Source organism: Bombina bombina, chromosome 11 (assembly GCF_027579735.1).
Source record: "Bombina bombina isolate aBomBom1 chromosome 11, aBomBom1.pri, whole genome shotgun sequence".
NCBI lineage: Eukaryota > Metazoa > Chordata > Amphibia > Anura > Bombinatoridae > Bombina > Bombina bombina.
In genome coordinates this window covers 126415334-126440859 of record NC_069509.1, presented here as the reverse complement: position 1 = coordinate 126440859, position 25526 = coordinate 126415334, and the positions used below count along the sequence as shown (strand labels likewise).

General features: G+C 36.4%; 1 protein-coding gene across 1 annotated transcript in view; it reads left to right on the top strand.

The window, feature by feature from the left end:
• Nucleotides 1-25526, top strand: part of LOC128642097 (cytochrome P450 2K1-like) — a 126634-nt gene that overhangs the window by 85617 nt on the left and 15491 nt on the right. Inside the window, exons 5-7 of the mRNA XM_053694755.1 lie at nucleotides 6062-6235; nucleotides 7359-7500; nucleotides 11200-11387. Coding sequence (XP_053550730.1) covers nucleotides 6062-6235; nucleotides 7359-7500; nucleotides 11200-11387 — 504 coding nt within the window. The remainder of the gene's footprint in view (nucleotides 1-6061; nucleotides 6236-7358; nucleotides 7501-11199; nucleotides 11388-25526) is intronic.

Sequence of the window (25526 nt, the reverse complement as noted above, 5' to 3'; positions counted from 1 at the left end):
CGTCTGCAATCCGCCCTATCATGTACGCTTGGGTTGATTGACACCCCCTGCTAGCGGCCGTTTGGCCACGAATCTGCAGGGGGCAGCATTGCACAAGCAGTTCACTAGAACTGCTTGTGCAATGTTAAAAACTTTACACTTATTTTGTTAATATTTAAACAACTAATTAAACTTTAAGAAATACATCTACATGTTATTCCCAGACTAATCTTTTCTTTGAATGCATCATTCTATCCAGCATTTATTAAGGGCTAGATTACAAGTGGAGCCTTAATTTATTGCACAGCCGCAAACGGGTAAATTTGATACATGCTCTATGTGTGAAAAATTAACAGCTAATTGCTACCGCAAGCTCGCGGTAGCAATTAGCGCTCAGAAAATTAACCAGAGGTCAGATCTCTAGTTAATTTTCTAAAAGTGCCCCAGTTGGCCGCAAAATAAGTCTTTTTTGTATTATCAGTTTCTAGGGGTTAAAATTGGCAGGTGTTAAAAAAAAAAAAAAGGCACTGAAAATTGCCTTTACATTGCGGTCTATGGGAACTGTGTGTTCACTGTATATATATATATATATATATATATATATATATATATATATACAGGGAGTGCAGAATTATTAGGCAAGTTGTATTTTTGAGGATTAATTTTATTATTGAACAACAACCATGTTCTCATTGAACCCAAAAAACTCATTAATATCAAACCTGAATAGTTTTGGAAGTAGTTTTTAGTTATAGCTATTTTAGGGGGATATCTGTGTGTGCAGGTGACTATTACTGTGCATAATTATTAGGCAACTTAACAAAAAACAAATATATACCCATTTCAATTATTTATTTTTACCAGTGAAACCAATATAACATCTCAACATTCACAAATATACATTTCTGACATTCAAAAACAAAACAAAAACAAATCAGTGACCAATATAGCCACCTTTCTTTGCAAGGACACTCAAAAGCCTGCCATCCATGGATTCTGTCAGTGTTTTGATCTGTTCACCATCAACATTGCGTGCAGCAGCAACCACAGCCTCCCAGACACTGTTCAGAGAGGTGTACTGTTTTCCCTCCTTGTGAATCTCACATTTGATGATGGACCACAGGTTCTCAATGGGGTTCAGATCAGGTGAACAAGGAGGCCATGTCATTAGATTTTCTTCTTTTATACCCTTTCTTGCCAGCCACGCTGTGGAGTACTTGGACGCGTGTGATGGAGCATTGTCCTGCATGAAAATCATGTTTTTCTTGAAGGATGCAGACTTCTTCCTGTACCACTGCTTGAAGAAGGTGTCTTCCAGAAACTGGCAGTAGGACTGGGAGTTGAGCTTGACTCCATCCTCAACCCGAAAAGGCCCCACAAGCTCATCTTTGATGATACCAGCCCAAACCAGTACTCCACCTCCACCTTGCTGGCGTCTGAGTCAGACTGGAGCTCTCTGCCCTTTACCAATCCAGCCACGGGCCCATCCATCTGGCCCATCAAGACTCACTCTCATTTCATCAGTCCATAAAACCTTAGAAAAATCAGTCTTGAGATATTTCTTGGCCCAGTCTTGACGTTTCAGCTTGTGTGTCTTGTTCAGTGGTGGTCGTCTTTCAGCCTTTCTTACCTTGGCCATGTCTCTGAGTATTGCACACCTTGTGCTTTTGGGCACTCCAGTGATGTTGCAGCTCTGAAATATGGCCAAACTGGTGGCAAGTGGCATCTTGGCAGCTGCACGCTTGACTTTTCTCAGTTCATGGGCAGTTATTTTGCGCCTTGGTTTTTCCACACGCTTCTTGCGACCCTGTTGACTATTTTGAATGAAACGCTTGATTGTTCGATGATCACGCTTCAGAAGCTTTGCAATTTTAAGAGTGCTGCATCCCTCTGCAAGATATCTCACTATTTTTGACTTTTCTGAGCCTGTCAAGTCCTTCTTTTGACCCATTTTGCCAAAGGAAAGGAAGTTGCCTAATAATTATGCACACCTGATATAGGGTGTTGATGTCATTAGACCACACCCCTTCTCATTACAGAGATGCACATCACCTAATATGCTTAATTGGTAGTAGGCTTTCGAGCCTATACAGCTTGGAGTAAGACAACATGCATAAAGAGGATGATGTGGTCAAAATACTCATTTGCCTAATGATTCTGCACTCCCTGTATATCCATACCTATATATTTATATGAATGTATAAAAAGGTGTATATATATATATATATATATATATATATATATATATATTAAAAATACAAATAATATTTTCTACTATGTGAACAATTCAGATAGAGTAAAACATTTTAAGGAACTTTAAAATGTACTTCTTTTATCTAATTTGCTTCATTCTCTTTGCATCCTTTGTTGAAAAACATATCTAGATAGGTTTGGTAGCTTGGAGCTAGCTGCTATTTCTTGGCTTATCTTGTATGCCCATTATTATTGGCTTACAAATGTGTTCAGCTAGCTCCCAGGAGTGAATTACTGCTTCTTCAATAAAAGATACCACGAGAATGAAGCAAAATTGATAACAGAATAAATTGGAAAGTTGTTTAAAAATGTATGCTCTAACTGAATCATGAAAGAAAAAATTGGTTTTATGTCCTTTTAAATCTTGCAGCAGATAAAAAATGCAGTCTAGACCAACAATGTTATGGGAAATAGTAATACTTCGGAAAACAATGAAATGGACTGTACATTTACCCACCATATGCAGTTACCCAAATGAGGGCTAGATTACAAGTGGCACGCTAATGTTAGTGCGCATATGATAATGAAATAGCCCGGTGAAAGTCCTTGCATAAAGGTTTAGGGCTTAAAGTTGTACTGAACACAATACAAATACATTAAAATAATATATTTACACTTATATATACACTATCTAATAAAAATTAATTGTATACATATTTAAAAAAGTTATAAGGGTTAAAGGGTTTATGGTATATGACAAGGTATTTGACTGGAAAGGGCTATAGTGTATATATTCAATTACATATACATGTCTAAATATGTGTATATATATATATATATACACACATATAAACACATATAAACACATATATACACGTTATTAGAAAATTACCAATGGCACTATATAAACTATTGACAGGACCTTATATATTCATATCTATGGTATATTGATTGTATACCCATCATGGATCTCTGGTGCTATGTATCAAAATAGAACTATTTACTAGAATAGGTAGTGAGAACCCCCTCACAAAGGATATATATATATATATTCTACAGTAAAATATATACAATCATAGTAAAGCTGTGTGCAACGTATTTATGTGGTGCTTCAAGTGTGACATTAAAACATAACCTTTATTGTCATTCAATTTAAAAATGGGAAAAACAATTTAAAAATAATTTCTCCCCATCTTGATAGTAAAGTATTAGTACTATGGCCTTAAATATACTCAGATAATTGATCCCAAATAAGGAGTCTGTAAAGAGGTCAAGGTGGTGTAACCCCAGGCCGATTTAGCAATGTCTATCCGACATGATACGATGTAGCGTATCATGTCCCACAGACATCGCTGAATGCCGACAGCATACGCTGTCTGCATTTAACATTGCACAAGCAGTTCTGGTGAACTGCTTGTGCAATGCCGCCCCCCTGCAGATTCACGGCCGATAGCAGGGGACGTCAATCAACCCAATCGTAAAGGATCAGGTGGATTGATGTACGTAGCATCAGAGGCAGCGGACCAGTAAAGAAGCAGCGGCCTTAAGACCGCTGCTTCATGACTGCTGTTTCTGCCGAGCCTGAAGGCTCGCGCAGAATCAGGGGCCATTCGGCCCTTGATAAATCGGCCCCTTAGTCCTAGTCCCTCTGCCTAATGTAAGATATATCTAATAGTCTTGTTAGACCACAAACAGTTATCACCACATTGGTACAACTATATATCTATACCATGAATAAGTTACACCCTTGGGCTATAGCTTAAGAAATAAGTAAATAAGCTAATAGTATACTGCTTGCAGAGAAATAAAACTAATAAATAGTAGAATTGGGTCAATAGTATGTACAACTATTAATTATATTTGGTTTAACAAAACATGAGCAAAATAGATAACACGGATAAACAGTGGCTGTATTATAAACTGTCAAAGATAAACAGCTTCTATTGACTCAAAAACATCCACTGGCTGGTAACCTAAAAAACACCAGCTTGAATGTAACAAAGTGCCGTCAATGTCTTGGCAAAACGCCCAGAAGCACAAATGTAACAAGCTGCTTTGAAATCTCGGCAGCCGTGAAGTTTAACAAATTAATATAAAGTATCCGCTCCTAAGCAGCTTCTTAGTTAAAGACGCTTTAAATTGTTTGTAATAAATATGTTATAAATGATCATTAATACATATAAAGTTAGAATACATATCAAATTTGCCAACTGCTTTCACACCGTCTTGAGATCTAAACCCATTTGTTAAATCCCTTGGATACACATCCCTTGACCTAAAATAATTCCCCCACCACTTTATGAATGATCAGATTCTTAGAAGGCTATATTATATGAATTATTATGTTAGTATACCAGATGGTTGAGAGAATTAAAATAAGAGAGCGCCCATCAACTCCATAACATGTTTTGCTGCTTTACGGCTTTCTCAAAGGTTGCAGGCCAGCCGCTCCGGCATCTATTTAATTCGGTCTCCATCCTAGGCATCCCTTGTTATTTTTAGGAAACAACATTACTTATGGTACCCTCTTGCTTTTGGTTAATTGTGGGAGCAATATTGGTGAAAGATAATATTATACATGATAAATTCCAGGGAAGAAAATTTGTATGTGGAATTTAAAATATTAATAACTACCTTCGGGTTATTGCATTTGGTTAAATGATGTCGGGTTAGTGTGTGAGCTATGGGTGAAAGATAACTTCTGGCAGTGTTTGCACGCGAGATTGCTTAATAGAGCACCACTTGTAATCTGACCTTGAATTGTTAACAAATACTGGGACATGTATACATACATACATCATATATTCCTGGGCTTCAAAGGCAATATTGACATATTTGCACATACAGATAGTTTTAAGATATGTGCTCTCACAGTTCAGGCAACTGGCTTCACTTAAAGGGACACTGAACTCAATTTTTTTTCTTTCGTGATTCAGATAGAGCATGCAATTTTAAGCAACTTTCTAATTTACTCCTATTATCAAATGTTCTTCATTCTCTTGGTATGTTTATTTGAAAAGCAAGAATGTAAGTTTAGATGCCGGCCCATTTTTGGTGAACAACCTGCATTGTCCTTGCTGATTGGACAGCACCAATAAACAAGTGCTGTCCGTGGTTCTGAACCAAGATAATGAAGGAAAATTGATAATAGAAGTTAATTAGAAAGTTGCTTAAAATTGCATGCTCTATCTGAATCATGAAAGAAAAAATTTGGGTTCAGTGTCCCTTTAAGTGTGTGAAATATGGCAGAATATAATAACATTGAAATAGCCACTTTATCAGATCATTATAAACTGCTACTCCTATTATCAAATTTTCTTCATTCTCTTGGTATCTTTATTTGAAAAGCAAGAATGTAAGTTTAGATGCCGGCCCATTTTTGGTGAACAACCTGGTTGTCCTTGCTGATTGGACAGCACTAATAAACAAGTGCAGTCCATGGTCTGAACCAAAAATTGTCGGGCTCCTTAGGTTAGATGCCTTCTTTTTCAAATAAAGATAGCAAGAGAACAAAGAAATTGGTAATAGGAGTAAATTAGAAAGTTGCTTAATATTGCATGCTATATAAATCACAAAAGAAAAAAATGTGGGTTCAGTGTCCCTTTAAACATTTTATCTTATCTAGTTTTGGAAATTTATGCAAACTTGTACAATTTAGTGGCTCCTAATTAAAATTTTTAACTTTAACCACAAAACAACTAATTGTCTCCTTTACTGCAATGTAGTGCAGAACCTGTAATTGTTTTATATCTAAAGATATATATATATATATATATATATATATATATATATATATACTGTATATATATATATATATATATATATATATATATATATATATATATATATATATATATATATATAAAATTTATTTTTGTTTCTCCACCAGCTGTATAATTTTTACCCAGTACTTGGATCTATTTTTGGAGCAGATAAAAGGGTTATCAGGAATGTGGATCTTCTGAAGAGTTTGCTGATGAAATATATCGAAGAGCACAGAGAGGAATTTAATGCAAATAATATAACTGGGTATATTGATGCTTTCCTTTTGAAGCAAGAGCAGGTATTTATTTTTTATCTATGCTTTTGTATTTCCATGTTTTGTAAAAGCAAATGTACCTTAGGAGATTAGGGCAGATATGTGTTCCCCATAAAGACCCCATATTTTTTAACTTTCATTATTCTGAAAAGTGGGCCAGGGGTCCATGTCTGGTTGTCCCATCCTGCAGGAGACACAGTGACCAAATCCTTATTGGTAATTTGCATATAAAGAGCAAAGAAAGAAAAGCACTTAAGAGGCCAGAACTTAAAGGGATACTATACCCAAATTTTCTTGCATGATTCAGATAGAACATGCAATTTTAAGCAACAGTCTAATTTACTCCTATTATCAATTTTTCTTCATTCTATAGGTATCTTTATTTGAACAGCAGGAATGTAAGTTTAGGATCCGGCCCATTTTTGGTTCAGCACCGGGGTAGTGCTTGCTGATTGGTGGCTACATGTAGTAGCATGCTCTATCTGTATCATGAAAGAAATCAATTGGGTTTCACATCCCTTTAAGTTCTGACCTGTTGAGTGTTTCTCTTTCTTTGTTCTTTATATGCAAATTACCAGTGAGGATTTTGTCACTGTGTCTCCTGCAGGATGGGGGCAACCAGACACGGACCCCTGGCCCACTTTTAAGAAGAATGAAAATTGGGTTTCATATCCCTTAAAAGCTTGCCCTGTAGTAAGCTGATAGAATCTGGCAGCAGTTTTACTCAAACAATTACTACAAAAGATATTTTGTAATTCTTCAGATGTTCTATATTAGTACAGATTAATGGATTCTCAATTTCCAGAAATAATATTGTTAGGTAAAAAGAACTTTAAACTGAAGTTTCTATATAAACCTGAAATAAAATGAAAATTAAGATGGAGACAGGATGTGACCTGATATCTGGGGGCGGGGCATCACAGTATAAAGCATATATACAATTATAAAGGAGTAACTAAATGGAGCACAATAAACTAAAGTAAACCTTTATAGATGTACATATGAGCATGACAATAATTGTATGTTTTCTAAAGGATTTAGTTTTGCACGTTCTGTTGAATATCATACTTTGGAATATGTTCTTTCATTAGAATTTTTTATAAATTCTTTCTGATTAATTTTCCCTATTGCCATCTTATTTTTTAAGGAATTATCAAACTCAGACACCTACTTTCATGATGAAAACTTGTTATATTCAGTTCTGGACCTTTTTGCAGCCGGAACTGAGACATCATCTACAACCCTACGATGGGGATTATTACTAATGATGAAATATCCAGATATTCAAAGTAAGTATGCTTTATAGAGAGGTTCTTCATTATGGTACTTATGTAGATGGGTAAAAAACAAAAACAAAACAATTGGTGGATATAAAGTCACAAAAGTTTTTTTTGGTCCATTTTAAAATTGTCTGTATGTGTTAAAGTCTTTGTAAATTACAGTATCATCAGTGCTAGCACTCCCTACCTAGAATTGCCACCTTTTTCTCAAAAAAATACCGGCCATGGATGAGGGCGGAGCCACAAAAGGGCGGGGCCACAAAAAGAGGCAGATTCACTGCATACATTTTGTTTTTAGCTTTTGATTGGGAACCTCAGCATTAGAGAAAAGTAGATGCAGATAAAGTCTCTAAAGCTTTATTTATATAGAGAAACCTTTTGCAGATGTCTGTGATTGTGACTACGAATCAAGTTCGCTCTGCTGGGTATTGAGTTGGATTTTTCCTTCCTAATATCTGCAATTATCTATTTGCCGATTCCTGTGTTTTAAACCTTGCTTGGATTTTAAAGTTTTGAAGTGAGACACAAATCAAACATACTACAACAGATCTTTCTAATTTAAAATCATGTTATACACTGTTGGTTTTAGTTGTTGATGTTTTGTATTAGTCTATTATACTGAAAAATGGAAGCTGTACTTTTATAATGTGTTACCTTGTGTGATCTACATATCACATCTGTGGGTATATTATTATTATTGTGTTTATAGTACTACCCTTACTGCACACCTATTTATCACTGTAGATGCTTGATAACTTTATAAATGTATCTACTGAATGAATTACCACCAAATAAAAGCAAAAATTCTAGCCAACAAATCTATCTCCTTGACAAGTTCCATAAAAATTGGCTTAGGCTGCAGTGCTTGCTAACCCATTCTTAAGTGTTTGATCATTCTAAATACAAGCCTTGTAACACCTCTTAAGGATTATCACTTGGGAGAAATCACATGGATTGAGGAAAGTGGGAACAGTCAGAGTGGGTTACACAATCAAGGTTTAGGGCTTGATTTACCAAAGCCCTAGGCTGCAAGTTCTCACAAGAACTTGCTCGCCGTAATTTAACAAGCAGCGGTCACCAGAACACTGCTTCCCTAACATCTTCGCCACCTCTAAGGTGGTGAAAATTCAATCTCCGCGGTCGAGTCCGACCGAGGAGATTGACAGCTCCTGCCTGCATGTGATTGGCTCTGCGCGGGCAGGGGGCGGGATTGCACGCGAGCGCAAAATTTTGCTCGTGTGCAATGGTGATTACCTGCGGATAATTTCGCCACTCCACAGGCGAGCTGAGGCGTACAGAGGCGCGTATACGCGCCCCTGTACGCTTCAGCTTTAATAAATCTAGCCCTTACAGTCAACTGTGTGTGTATATATTTCACACTTGTTAAATTGGTGCGACACCCGTAGGATAATAATGAGAGAGAGGGGAAGAGAGAGAATGGATGCGTTTTTCTGCATTACTAATACTTTAATCTGCTTAACCTTCACTTTTTCTCCTCTTTCATCTTTTCTATCTTCTGACTAAAACAACAGCTGTTAAATCAATAAAACATATCAGATAATGCAAATAGGTTTACATGCAATTTTGTTAAGCGGTTGCACAGTTCTGTGGAGGCTAATCACATGCACTGCTCTCACCTAAGTATTCTAAACCAGACTGCAACAACCTGTCAGGGCTCATTGTCTCGCTTCAGACATATAATTCTTTATAATTACGTAATTCTGATGTTCCGTTTCAGTAGAAAAATGTTTCTAGCGTTGCTACAGCAACTATGACATCCTGAGCAACCCAACAGAAACTAGGACCTGCGATTTTTAGGTCCGACCTAAGAGCTCACTTGAGACGATAGAAAGTGTGTGAAAGGTTAGAGCTCATCTAATTGGATATTTGTACTTGCCGACTTCCCGTGAAGAATATAAACATTTCCAAACTTGCAAAATGCAGGAAGAATAAAAAAACGGCATTTGCATTGCCGGTATTTTACTAATACCGGCACCGGCTCCTAATCGCTGATTACCGGCTGTGCCGATAAAATACCGGCTGGGTACCAACCCTATCCCTACCACATATCTGAAGATTATCATAAAATTGCACTCAGGTTTACAAACTGAATAGAAAATTAATTCATGTAATACGTTTAACCCCTTTGGGAAATCAGAATATTGTGCAATTTTAAAATGCATCTAATATTTTTATAGTTAGATATTTTATACCCTTAGAGAATCTCATTTGCTCGTACCCTAGCTATAGGAGTAGACTATAATGTCTGTATCCTGTGCAAGAATGCTTGTGAAAACCATAAAAATTGCCACTTCCAACATCTGCGGAAAGCAATGCTAAAGGAATGTAATTGGGAGTTAGTGTATAAGGTTAATTGAATAGCTCTGGCCGTATTATCTTCCTGACCCATGATAAAACCCCTGATCTTTCTGAATCAAAGAGGGAAGTTGGCCATTGAGTAGTGCTAATATCTTTACAACATTCTCAAAATATATATTTGTACAACATTCTAAAATTCGTTTAATGTAATAGTATTTCTAATGCTATCTTTAAAGTGAAGGTCAATTTTCATGTGAAAGTGCCCGGCTTTTAAAAAAAACTATTGAAAACAGGGGCACTTTTATTCATGAAAATTGACATTGCACCGTATTTTAAAAATACTCATCTTTTTCTTCTGAAATGCCGGATCGCCGTTCTGAAACAATGCCCTACCTGCTTCTTCCTGATTTACTTACCCTGCAATGATGAAACCGGCTTCCTCCAATCACGGCGTTGCCTCAGTCAATGATTCCCGCAAGGGGGAAAGCCATGATTGGAGGATGCTGGAATTGTCATTGCTGACGTATGAAGAGGCTTGCGACGGGCTGGTGAAGCACTGGAGTGGCATCAAGAAGAAAAGGTAAGTATATTTTAAGAAAACTGGTGAAATGTCAATTTTCATGAATGAAAGTGCCCCTGTTTTTAATAGTATTTTTAAAAAACGGGCACTTTCACAGGAAAAATGACCTTCACTTTAAAAGTAATATTCAATTCATTTTTTTCTAATTCAAATATTGCACAATTTAAATTGAATTATGCAATATTCAAATTAGAAAAATTCAAATGGATATATTTGTAATAGTTTTTCTAATGCTCTCTTTAAATGTAATTTTCGAATTATGCAATGTTTGAATTAGAAAATTGGAATCTATATATTTGTATCTATTATGTATCAATTTACTAAACTCCCTACCACATGAACTATTGAACTTCTGAATAGTTTTTGTTAAATCGAATGGTACATTCAAAATTTCGAATGTGGATATTCAATCTAAATATGAACATTCAAAATCGAAAAACCAGAAATAACATTTGAATACCAATGTTAATGGATTTTCCTTCTTATCAACATTTGATTGCCCAAAATGAATGTCCACAGGACTATTCGTTCTACCAAGTGAATTGCACTTTTACCACATTCGCCCATCCCTATTTCAACTAAGGACGTTTGTTTAACACTCAGAAAGCATTTAGCCCCTTTGAAGATCTTCAAAAGGGTGTAAGAGCTCTAGTAACTTGGGGCCTATTTGGGTGACTGTGAATAGAATGTTGGATTTGGACATAAGACATCCAGGTGTCAAACGGATGTCCAACCTCTTCATGTATCTCCCTCTGTGTCTTAACTATGCCCTCTATTCAATAGCAGTATATTTTTATTTTGTATTATAGAAAGAATTCAAGAAGAAATAAGGGCATGTATTAAACCTGGACAATTGCCCACAGCAGAGGATCGCAGGAGAATGCCATATACTGACGCAGTAATACATGAAATACAGAGATTTGCTAATATTGTGCCACTGAACGTCTCTCACATGACTGTGAAGGATGTGTACTTCCGAGGGTTTTGTATTCCAAAGGTGAGATTATTATAATTGTTTTAACACCTAACAGCCTGTTTTCTTTAGTTTTTAGATGCATTTTATATCTATCATTTAACATTATTATTATTAAAAAATGTTAAGTTTATATATATATATATATATATATATATATATATATATATATATATATATATATATATACACATATATATATATATATATACTCACCTGCAACTTTATTAGGTACACCTTGCTAGTACCGGGTTGGACCCCCTTTTGCCTTCAGAACGGCTTTAATTATTTGTGGCATAGATTCAACAAGGTGTTGGAAATATTCCTCAGACATGTTGGTCCATATTGACATGATAGCATAACGCAGTTGCTGTAGATTTGTGGTGAGCCTGTAGCTTTAGTTTCCTGTTCATAGCTGACAGGAGTGTCACCCGGTGTGGTCTTCTGCTGCTGTAGCCTATCTGCTTCAGGGTTTGAAGTGTTGTGCATTCAGAGATGGTATTCTGCATACCTTGGTTGTAATGAGTGGTTATTTGAGTTACTGTTGCCTTTCTATCATCTTGAACCAGTCTGCCCATTCTCCTCTGACCTCTGACATCAACAAGGCATTTTTGTCCACACAACTGCCGCTCACTGGATATTTTCTCTTTTTCGGACCAATCTCTGTAAACCCTAGAGATGGTTGTGCGTGAAAATCCCAGTAGATCAGCAGTTTTTTAAATACTCAGACCAGCTCGTCTTGCACCAACAACCATGCCATGTCCAAAGTCACTTAAATCCCCTTTCTTCCCCATTCTGATGCTCGGTTTGAACTTCAGCAAGTCGTCTTCAAGTCTAGATGCCTAAATTCATTGAGTTGCTGCCATGTGATTGGCTGATTAACAATTGTGTTACCAAGCAATTGAACAGGTGTACCGAATAAAGTGGTCGGTGAGTGTATATAAAATATAAATTAAAATATATATTAGTGTCCCGGCACTATAGGAAGACAAATATGCAAACATAATACATGTCAAGCCATATGTATTGTAAAGTGAAAAGAACATTTTTAATAAACAACATTACAAAAACATATTTCAAGCAATATTCTTCAAAGATGCAAATAGTTAACAACAGTGAGACTGTCATCAGTCCATTACATAAAGCAAACCTTTTCCTTATCAAGTATACTCAGTATTAGGCAAAGTGAGCCTCTGAAGCAATTGCAGGCTTTTAAAGTCTATGCAGGTGCAGCCTCGATTTATGCAATTGGTTTTAGTGCAAAGATTTTTAAGCAGGAGAGTTAAAGTGTATTAAAGGGCCATAATACCCAAATGTTTAAACACTTGAAAGTGATGCAGCATAGCTGTAAAAAGCTGACTAGAAAATATCTCCTGAACATCTCTATGTAAAAAAGAAAGATATTTTACCTCAAAAGTTCCTCAGTAGCCACCTCCCATTGTAAAGGATTTCTAAGCAGCATTTTAGTGTGTCTGTCCTGGGACAGCTGAAAGGATGAGCCTCGTGAACTCTCATATTATTTCACCAATCAGGTAAAGGAAGCTTACTATGAAATCTCATGAGAGTTAAGTCAAATCTCATGAGATCACAGTAAGAGCTCATGACCTCAGCACTGCTGATGCTGATTGGCTGCTGTTCATTTCTTCATTTTTTTTATTTTTACCTGCAGCTGGGCAGCAGCTGAGTATAACTTTTTACACAGAACTTACTCTGCTGAGCTGAGGAGATTGTGAGGTAAAATATCTTCTTTTTTTACATAGAGATGCTCAGGTGATATTTTCCTGTCAGCTTTTTACAGTTATACTGCATCAGTTTCAAGTGATTTAGCATATGAGTATTATGTCCCTTTAAGCAGGGAAATTGCGATGTTAGCAGCAAAGGGTTAAGGCAGGCTCCCATATCATCGGCCCAATTATTCATGCAATGTACAGAGTGATCGCAAGTAAAATACCGGCACTTATGGACCAAAGTCTGCCAGGAAGGATTGCACAGTTGTCAATCATGGAAAGAAGCTCCATTAAGTGAGTGGTTTCACCCAATCCTCCACAGATTAAACTGAAGGTGAACGTCCGATCCTTCTCTTGTGTCCGACATACATTGCCAAGATCACCCTGATGTTATAACAAAACCTGCATTTGCACACTCGCTGTGGACATCCCAGTCCCAAACGGTTTCAATGTTCCTGCTGCACCGGCTCAGTCAGGCGTCTGACGTCACACACACAGCCAATGCGTGTTTCAGGCTCTGCCCTTCAACTTCGCCTGGTATTCCGTATCACCACTCAGCTATTTAAGCATTTTTTAACAAAAGAGTGCCATCTAGTGGTCAACACTTATGAGGTTATTATAAGTATAGGCAGAACACTGTGCGATTTGCGATCTCCTCGCAGAAAATGTGCTATGTCTGCAGAAAGAACGGCAGTGGCAGTTAAAATATTTTTTTTGCATGCAGTTTTAATTTCTACCTGCAGGTGTCACTGTTCCGTTCTTTTTCAGTGTAAATATTTACTTTGTTCCTCACTCTTGAATTTCCTCCCCCTTCCTGAAATCCAGTGCGCTACAGGGTAACAGCACATTGCAGAAAAGGTAAGTCAGGGCTTAACAAATGTATTCTAGGAGCCAACCAAAATAATTAGGAGCCCGATTTAGTTTTTTTAATAAATGTGTGTTAATATGTATGTGTGTGTATGGGTTAATGTGTGTGTATGTTTATGTGTTAATGTGTGTATGTTTATGTGTTAATGTGTGTATGTATGTATGTATTAATGTGTGTATATGTGTGTGTATGTAGTATGTATGTGTGTGTGTATGTATATCTGTATGTGTATATGTGTGTGTGTATATATGTTAATATGTGTGTGTTATTATATGTGTGTGTGTATATTTATTTATGTGTGTGTGTATATGTGTGTGTGTGTATACATATGTTAATATGTGTGTGTGTATGTATATGTTAAAGTGTGTGTGTTAATATGTGTGTGTGTTAAGTGTGTGTGTTAATATGTATGCATGTGTGTTAATATGTATGTGTATATGTATGTGTATATGTGTGTATGTGTTAATATGTGTGTATGTGTTAATGTGTGTGTATGTATGTGAATGTGTGTGTATGTGTTAATATGTGTGTGTTAATATGTATGTATTTTTGTTAATATGTGTATGTATATGTATGTGTGTATATGTGTGAATGCATGTGTGTGTATATGTGTGTGTGTAGAGATCACAGAGGCTGAAACTTTTCCAAATAAGTAAATTAGATATGCAAAGTATTGTGAAAATGGGGTTGTGGACCCTTACCAGGCCATTTTCAGAATACTGTGTATATCCCATTAACTAATTTGGGAAAAGCTTCAACCTTTGTAATGCATAACAAAGAAAACATATTTAAATGGGCGTGCATTATATTATTTGTTCTTCCAGTGTTCTTTTTTAAAAGATCTCTACTGGAACAACTCTGAGGTTGTAATAAATAAATAAATACATATATAATGTTGAGACTCATTTCTAAGTGCCATCCTTTAGGAAGCAAATAGAACACATCAGCAGTATAAGCATGGAGCAGCAGCCCCTCCAAAATAAGCATATAGACCCCAGCAGTACAGTAGAGCAGGCAGACTGACACTGTGGGAACGTACAGCAGACATCAGAGAGGCTATACGTGAACCTGTCCTCATGCACACTGAGTAAGGGCAAAAAACATAGCAACACCGGCTCCTCCGAGATATTGCAGAAAAAATTTCACTAAAAATATCTCATTGCAGAAAATGAAAAAAAGTTCTGCCTCTGGGATGGGCTCATGAACAAAGATTTGCAAGGATAAATAACAAGTTTCAAGATGCATCTTTTATGTACATGCTTAACATTCAATATCCTCAATGAAAGAAATTCTATATTTTATAGAACTTAGATAACCAATTGTAAACTGATCTAAAATCTTTATATACAAAGAATTTAGGGAATATTTATATATATATATATATATATATATATATATATACAGTAGATATATATCTATCTATATATATATATATATATATATATATATACAAAACAGATTTCTCCTATTCTAATCTATCTAATAATCTCTAATGCAATTTGTTGAAACTTTACTGTATCCTAATACATATAGTACCCTAAACTTACAATTGAAACACAGAATGTACCCCATGTGATCTCCCTGTTTAAACCATAGGGGGGTCATAGATCCATAATGTTTCTTTCTCAAATAATAGTTTTTGTCTATTACCTCCCCTATCTATTACCCACACTATCTACCATCTGAAATTTTAATTGACTTTTGCTGTGTCCATGTGATGTGAAATCATGAGCGACTGGTGCAGTCAGATCTAATTTCTCTATTGCCCAGATACACTGAAAACTCAGGAGACTCATCCTCAGATCAAGAGTCTAGAAGCCCCTCCCCTTTAGGCCAGAATACCAACAGGCATAAGCCAAAAGAAAAAAAGAGAATACATAGAGGGGGGAAGAGGAACAGGAAGTCGCATGCATACAAGGTACAGCAAAAGATTGAGGATAACTTGGTGATCAACATTTCCTCTATTACTTTGGATGAAGTAACAACTTCAGTTTTACAGAAGGTTTTTTTTTTATTCCTTTAGTTACTCCAAAGTTTTTCAAATATAGAAACTGATTTACAGAGATTCTTTAGGAATATAAGGTTTAAGCATTTTTTACTACCCATCCTCAAGCAGCTAGACATGAGGAATATGTTGACACTGATAGCGAATTTCATACCCAGGTACAATCACTCAAATATGAGCACATGCACCATTAGCACAGCACATGCACCATTAGCCAACAATATGGTAGAATCTTTTATAACATTGGTAAAAAGAGAATTTGAAAAAATTTAAAATAAGGGTGTCAAACTAGCCAAATCTCAGTATGGCTGAAAGGAGGGCTCTTGAGAATCTGAAATCCAGAACTGACCTTATCATCAAACCTGCTGAAAAGGGCGGAGCTCTGGTAATTATGGACAAATCTCAGTACATGAATGAAATATCCAACCAGTTGGGGGTAGTGGGTAACTATTCCAAATTGACATTTAATCCAACAGTCAAATTTCATATACATATAAAAACTATCATTGATGAAGCCCTGGAAGGCTGCATCATAACAAAAAAAACCAGCTGATTTCCTAATACAGAAGGACCCTGTGACTTCTGTAATTTACTGCCTACCGAAGGTGCATAAATGCCTTCAAAATCCCCCAGGTATGCCTATAGTAAGTGGCTAGTATGAATTAGATTTTTTTACACAAATAATTGTGCCCCCTGTTGGAGATTGTTCCCTCATATCTGTAAGACACATCCGATTTTCTGAGGGATATTGAAAACTTATGGATTTCTGATAATTCTATCTTGGTAACCTTGGACATTAAGAATCTTTATACATCAATACCCCACAAAGAGGGTTTGAAACGTATCAACAATCTACTTGATTAGAGCAAGTTATATTCCCCTAGAGAACGGATGTTTATTATGGATCTCCTAGAAGCAGTGTTGACAAAGAATTATTTAATTTTTTAAGACTTTTTATTTGCAGACTAAAGGCACTGCGATGGACGCAAATATGCCCCCCCCCCCCCCCCACATATACAACCCTATTTGTACATGAATTTGAACAAACATTTTTAAATACACATGATAAATTCAAAAGATATTATAATTTTTGGAAGAGATATATTGATGATGTCTTGATGATTTGGACTGGTGACCTCCATTCTTTATTGGAATTCTTTAAGGGAACTTAACAAATTCTGTGGAGGATTGGGTGAGACCGGTCAGTGAGTGGAGCATCTTTCCATGATTGATAACTGTGCAATACTTACTGGCGGACTTTGGTTCTTAAGTGCTGGTATTTTACTTGCAATCACTCTGTACATAGCATGAATAATTGGGTCAATGATATGGGAGCCTGCCTTAACCATTTGCTGCTAACATCACAATTTTCCTGCTTAATACGCTTTAACTCTCCTGCTTAAAAAATTTGCATTAAAACCGCTTGCATAAATCCAGGCTGCACCTGCATACACTTTAAAAGCCTGCTGCAATTGCTTCAGAGGCTCACTTTGCCTAATACTGAGTATACTTGATAAGGAAAATGCTTGATTTATGTCATGGACTGATGTCTATTAGTTTTTACATGACTGGAGACGCCCAGTCTCACTGTTTTTAACTATTTGCATCTTTTAAAAATATTGCTTGATATATGTATTTGTAATGTTGTTTATTAAAAATGTTCTTTTTACTTTAGCATACATATGGCTTGACATGTATTATGTTTGTATATTTGTCTTCCTATAGTGCGGGGACACTAATTTATTTTTTATAATTATTCGGAGGTGGTTGTTCTGGAATACACCTTAGTCCCGTGCATTATCATATTGACTTTATATTTTAAAAATTAATTTAATGTTTAACATATGTTACTGAAGGGTTATACATTTTGAGTGCTTGTCCACAATTCTGTATATATATATATATATATATATATATATATATATATATATATCTATATATTCAATATTGTTTCACTTAACGTCCAATGTGATGTAAAAATTGATTCATAAGGCAACATTAAGCAGCAAATTAATTTCATTATTTTCTTTTCACTTGCAATTGTGAATATCTAATAAAAACCTACCACATGCTAGAATATTTTGCAAGGATGTGGCATTGACTTGCAAAAGCCATAATTCAATATTAATTTCTTAATTTTTGCACATGCCATGTATATTTTAAGAACAATGTTGAGACAACGGTGCTATCTCTCCCAGGTAGTAAAAACCATCCCAATTATTTCGCCTGACTCCACAAGGGGTGCCCAACACAAGGACATCTCTGCTTCCAATAAACCTCAGGAACAAGGAGCAAAAAAAATATAGTGCAATACAGCTGAACTAAAAAAAAAACACTAAAGGGAATGTACTCATAGATAAAGGTGGTAACAAATTCTTTATTAAGAAATCTGTATGCAAAGATTTACTTAACATTCTGAATAAAAGCTCAAAGTGTTTCAGAGGTTAAAACCTCCTTTTTGCAAGAGCTGATGATATGCCTTGAGGTTTTATTGAGAATTTTAAGCAAATCTGGAATTTTGCATCTTATGTTAATTCCAGTCTTGAAGTATTTGTTACTGCATATATATGATTTTTAATTATTTTTTTTAGTTTTTGGCTGTGTTGCACTATATTCTGCTCTGTGCTCCTGAGGTTTATTGGAAGCAAAGACGTCCCTATGTCAACACCCTTATGGAGTCAGGTGGGATATAAACGGGTCTGGCTTTACTACCTGGAAAGGACAGCGCCACCAGCTCGGACATACTGCAGAGGAGTAACAAAGGCTGGCAGCGCCTTTCAATTCAGTGAAGTTATTAGAGATATTGTTTAACTTACGATCATAAGCGCTATCTGCGCTCAAGGTTAAACATTAGTTCTCCTAGGTTAGCACTGTTTTTACAAGTTGAAAGTAAAAAGTTAGCAAGCAGGCAAAAGACTCAGGCACGCTAACTTCAGGAGTATGCTAACTCTCTCTCCCCATAGACTTTTATGGGGTGCACTAAAAAAAAACCTTTTCATTTTAATGCTCACTCGCAAACCTGAAGATGCGCTAGACCAACTGCACTAAAGCCATTACTTCACATTCCTTTGTTCTTCATTTAAGAAAGTATTTATTTTTATTTTAATATTTTTTGTAAAATATATATCTATACTTTTATATCTCTATGAGTATATACAGATATAAATATAGATATATATTGTATATACAAATATATATATTTTTAGAAAAATTTTTTTTTTATGAAGAACATAGGAATTTCAAGTATTTATATCGACCCTTTGGCTGCTAAGCCATTTCCCACCTGGGTGCTAAGCTGGATTTGAGCTTTTTTTTTTAATTTTTAAAATATATTTATTTTTTACTTTTTTTCCAGATCCCAAGACTTATACCGTTGGAAAGGTTAGGCGATTATGTTTCCAACGGTGGGTCTTGGGGGTCTGTAGCTGCTTAGATGTCTGAGATACAGGCTTTTAAGCAGCATGCCCCCATTTCCCTATATTGTTCATTTTAAATAAAGTTGCGCAGTGACGTCATCACGTCATTGCGCGCAACATCACCGTGCAAATCGGGAAGCCCCGGCGATGCCTCTCACTTTTCAGGCCAGATCGCCGGGGTGGGAGTAGGTGGGAGCCCCCAGATTGCCCTCAAGGTGGGTGAGTGCTAACGACGGCTTTAGCACTGAAAGGGTTAAAAAAAAACCCCATTAAAACTGATTTATATATCACCTCCTCCATGCATTCACTCCCAGCTGTATAGATTCATAGAAGCATGGGTGTCTCCTCCCAAATGCTAACACAATTTTCCAAACATGAGGCACTTACAGGACTTGTTTTATCCAAATAAAATGAATTCAGCATAAACGATATTCATACATATTATATTTCGGCTTGTTTGTTATTAAGCCTTTGTCAAGTCCATTTATAATGTAAGTCAAATATTACATTTCAATAACTAATACTCAGCTAGATTACGAGTTTTGCCCTAACGCCGCTATTACAACTCTTGTCAGAATAGGTGTACCACACACTTTTTTGTCCGTCACGCAACGTCAGTACCGCACTTTAAAAAAAGTCCTTTTTCAATGGGACTTCCATAGTGCTGCTATTACGAGCCTAAAATGACAAGATCCGTACCGCCATCTAAAGTCAGTAGTTATGAGTTTTACGTTACAAAGCTGTAGCATAAAACTCGTAACTAAAGTGTCACAAAGTACACTAACAACCATAAACTACCTATTAACCCCTAAACCGAGGCCCTCCCACATTTCAAACACTAAAATAAAATTATTAACCCCTAATCTGCCACTCCGGACATCGCTGCCACTATTAAAATGTATTAACCCCTATTCCGCCGCTCCCCAACATCGTTGGCACTATATTATACTTATTAACCCCTAAACCGCCGCCCTCCCGCATCGCAAACACTATTTAAATATTATTAACCCCTAATCTGCCGTCCGCTCACACTGCCGCTATAATAAACCTATTAACCACGAAACCGCAAGCCCCCACAACGAAATATACTAAATTATACTATTAACCCCTAAACCTCTGGCCTCCCACATCACTACATAAATATATTAACCCCTAAACCTAACCCTAACGTAACCCTAAGCATAACCCTAACCCTAACGTAACCCTAACCCTTACACCCCTTACTTAAATATAATTAAAATAAATCTAAATAAAACTCACAATTCTTACCTAAATAATTCCTATTTAAAACTAAATACAAACTTACCTGTAAAAAAAAACCTAAGCTAGCTACAAAATAACTAATAGTTACATTGTAGCTATCTTAGGTTTTATTTTTATTTCACAGGTAAGTTTGTACTTATTTTAACTAGGTAGACTAGTTAGTAAATAGTTATCAACTATTTACTAGCTACCTAATTAAAATAAATACAAAGTTACCTGTAAAATAAAAGCTAACCTGCCTTACACTAAAATCTAACATTACAACAAAATAAAATAAATTAAAATATTAAAATACAATTATCTAGGGGGGATGCTTCCGGGCGGCGGCCATGATGGTTGCTTATTTTAGAGGCTGAAGAGTCTGGCTAATATATCTGCTGCATATCGCCTGACTATGGTACCATCTATGATCTCAATTACTATATATTGAAACTGTAGCTCCTGCTAAATCTTTTGATCTAGATTGCGACGCCAACTTCTGTCCTGAGGTACCGGAACGGTGAGGTACGCAGTGGCGGCCTAGAAGCAGGCTAGACCTCCACCTAATTCCCCCTGGTAATCCAGGTATAGCAGCGTTATACGCTGTCCCTTTTCCTTCCCCTCCCCCTCCCAAAGCAAGTTTGTAAAGCTATCTTCTGGCACCCTTAACTTCATTGTCGGTGGAATTATGGCAAATTCTCGAAGATGCAATCTGCAATATCTTAGAAGAGCACTATCAGTGACTGTCTTACCTAAATGCTAATAGCTTTAGCACACGACCGCAACTTCGGACAGGTGATGGAGACATTCGGCTGCCTATGCTGCCCCTGAAAGCGCATTTATCAATGGAGGATTTAACTTACCCTAAACCTACAGCTCAGCCAGTTGCAGACCCAGTGGACTCCAAAAATGGGAATCCCTTGACGTTTCAAATGCCTATATCTGGAGCGGAGAGAAACAATGGGAATGGATTTGAAACTGACCAGAGAGGTACTCCGAGAGGTGTGGGACTACCCTCCGCAGATCAACCCATACCGACTAATGCCTTCAGACCCGGAGCCAACCAGACACGTAACAAGGCAAGGCACCGCGATATGTGGTGGAGACAATCGGACCTGAGTTGTCCATGTGTGACAGCTGACCAGCCCTCTGGGCAGGCTTCTCTGTGATATCCTCAACTCAGTGGACCGGCAGTTCCCAGAACCCCTACTTCAGTTAGTGTCTCTCACGCTAGAGGGGAGCTGCTTACCCCCTCAAAGACTGATTATCATGATGAGGTGAGACATGCTATTGTAGGGCTTAACATAACAGGAGTGGGTTTGCGTACCGATGGACGGATCATCATTGGCACGGTGCTGGTATGTTGGCTCTTAACAATGGGCCACATTGCAATGTTCGTTTTCCCAACACTGGATCTAGCAGGTATAGGCTAGGTGCTGACTTGCTTCAGTGATTTTAAGATCACTCATAATTATATGAGACTTCTCCATATGAACACTACGCTTTTCTTTCAAAGGATGTTCTCCTGAGTCTGGCATGTTACTATAGTAGGACCCTATCAAGATATGCCATACGAGTCTTTTCTAGTATACTGTGGGACAATCTGTTGTTTTCTGTATATGTTAATAGTCAAGAAGTGAGATAAAGATAGTGGCCGTTTTAAGCATATACCATTAGCTAGATAGTGTAAATGTTAATACTTCTACTGATTTGAGGAACCTTATTTTTGTCATTCACCGTCCCCATTGCTCCACTAGCTAGGAGAATTTGCCAGATAGCTTACTGTGCCAACCACATTTTTTATAGCTATATCCTGTTAAATACCCTTTTAAATTTGGTAGCTACTCCTGCTTTATAGTTCTATGCCTAGCCATGTGAGAAATCTGTACCATTCCAGGTCCCCTTGTTGCTAAATACTAAGCTATACCAGCTTTTATCTCTATTCTACAACATATATGTGGGTGCCTAATTTATCACCTAATTCAAAATTTTGCATTGACACAGGACCTCTCTAGTGTAATCTACTGAGAGAATATTTATACAGTTTCTTTCAAGTCCTACAAAAGAGCCTCCAGGAGGAAATAATAATACAATTTATCTCCACATGTAACATGCTAATCGCTCCTCTCATTCTTAGAGAAACAGCGTAATGATTTGCTAGATAATGTATAAAGGATAACATTTATATCTTCAGTCTCTGTTTCATAAAACAGACATTAAGGCAACACATTGGTTTGTTCTTGCACTTTAATTACACACTGATCAGTTGTTTTTCAGTCACAAACTGTTTGCCTATTCCAATGTGTTTGCTGATGTAGTACATCTGAGGATATAAAACTCATTACCTTCCAGGTAACGTTAAGTTTTGTTAGTATTACTGAGCCCTCTACTGGTGTCTTGCCCCATATATATATTCTAGCTGAAGCATGAGGGATCCTTATAATTTATTACATAGGTACATTTTTGTTTTCTAGTAGTTGTTAGCATATAATTTAATAGTTTAGTTATCCCTTTATTCTATGCATTTTTACAATTTACCATGCATAGTCCTCATAAAATATTCCCAGTCAGTAACTCTTGGACTAATAGTGGCCCCTAGATCTCTACATCAAAGCTCTTGTTTTCTTCATCTGTAATTATGGTTATCTACTTAGCCATATTAATTTATGTTACAAATCAAAATATATAAAGCTCATAACCCCCTAGGTAGTGTCAAGCATTGTTTTTACTATCAGGTCCCTTATTAGCTTGTGCCCCTATATATATTCTAGTTGGGTTTGGTTCAAATAGATACCCAAATAAAAAATGAGGTTAGATATTTGGGATCCACAAGCGGTCTCCTCTGATCAGTATATGTGAACAATTCAATGACCAACTTAGATGTGTTATTTATTATGTAAAGAGCGTGTGACAATATTGTGGTTCTATATGCTCTCCTGCCACCAAGTTCTTTTATATCTATAAGGTATTAAGCTTCTCTAACATAATATTACCCCTTGCCCTGTTAGTAATGGTTATACATGTTTAATGGTCTATATATGACATGGCTTTGTTTAATATGTTCCAATAGTGCTCTAAAGGTCCGCAAGGGACCTTATATTAATGTAACCCTCCAATTCTTTTACGTAATAGTTGTGCTAGAGATCCAAAAGTGACCTCAATTGTAGTTTGGAGGCATAAAAAGAGTGACATGGAGTAATCCTAACAAACATTTCGCATAGACCCCCCTGCTCCTTAGTATTTATTCTGCGATATTAATAATTCACTCTGCCATATACTTTTTATCCCAAATTGTTATTATCCTTTATGCAATCCGTTTTGACATTATTACATAAAATTTCTTGGGTCAAAGAGTGGCCCGGTTTGTTATTTTACTCCCTTTCCCCAAACTTCCCCCATTATCTCATCAATCTAGTCTAGGAGGTCCAAAAGAGGCCCCCTTATATCTTTGGGGGAAATTTCTATTTTGTATTATAACCCACTATATTTTAAGGGGATACATCTTAATAGAAAAAATGAGGTTCTCTTTTTATTTGTTTTCATAGGCAATATGTGTTTTTCTATTTTGATAAGTTCCTACTTGGAGATTATGTTTATGTCAGTGACTTCTTCTCTTGTATGTTTGGAGCTATGTGATCCGATTTGCCTGTTGTATTTATTTTACCACCTCAATAAAAATTTTTTTAAAAAAATACAATTATCTAAATTACAAAAAAAATTAAACACTAAATTACACAAAATTAAAAATGAAATTTTCAAAAATAAAAACGAATTACTCCTAATCTAATAGCCCTATCAAAATTAAAAAGCCCCCCAAAATAAGAAAACCCTAGCCTACACTAAACTGCTAATGGTCCTTAAAAGGGCTTTTTGCGGGGCATTGCCCCAAAGAAATCATCTTTTTTACCTGTAAAAAATTAAAATATTCCAATCAGCCAATAGAATGCGAGCTCAATCTTATTGGCTGATTGGATCAGCCAATAGCATTAAAGCTCAATCCTATTGGCTGATTGCAAAAGCCAATAGGATTTTTTCACCTTTAACTCCTATTGGCTGATAGAATTCTATCAGCCAATCAGAATGTAAGGGATGCCATCTTGGATGACGTCACTTAAAGGGAAACTTCATTTACCAGCGGCGATCGCAAGAAGAGGATGCTCCGTGCCAGATGTCTTGAAGATGGAGCCGCTCCGTGCCGGATGGATAAAGATAGAAGATGCCGTCTGAATGAAGACTTCTGCCGCTTGGATGAAGACTGCCGGCTTCGAGGAGGACTTCTGCCGCCTGGATGAGGATGGATCTCCAGTCTTCGAAAACTGTAAGTGGATCATCGGGGGTTAGTGTTAGATTTTTTTAAGGGTTTATTAGGGTTTTATTTTTAGCTTAGGGTTTGGGCAATGTAAAAGAGCTAAATGCCCTTTTAAGGGCAATGCCCATCCAAAAGCTCTTTTCAGGGCAATGGTTATCTTAGGTTTATTTAGATAGGTTTTTATTTGGGGGTTTGGTTGTGTGGGTGGTGGGTTTTACTGTTGGGGGTTGTTTGTATTTTTTTACAGGTAAAAGAGCTGATTTCTTTGGGGCAATGCCCCGCAAAAGACCCTTTAAAGGGCCATTGGCAGATTAGTGTAGTCTAGGGTTTTTTTATTTGGGGGGGGGCTTTTTTATTTTGATAGGGCTATTAGATTAGGAGTAATTCATTTTTATTTTTGATAATTTTGGTTTTTATTTTTTGTAATTTAGTGTTTATTTTTTTTGTAAGTTCGATAATTGTATTTGATTAATTTAATTTATTTTATTTTATTGTAATGTTAGATTTTAGTGTAAAGCAGGTTAGGTTTTATTTCACATGTAATTTTGTATTTATTTTAACTAGGTAGCTAGTAAATAGTTAATAACTATTTTCTA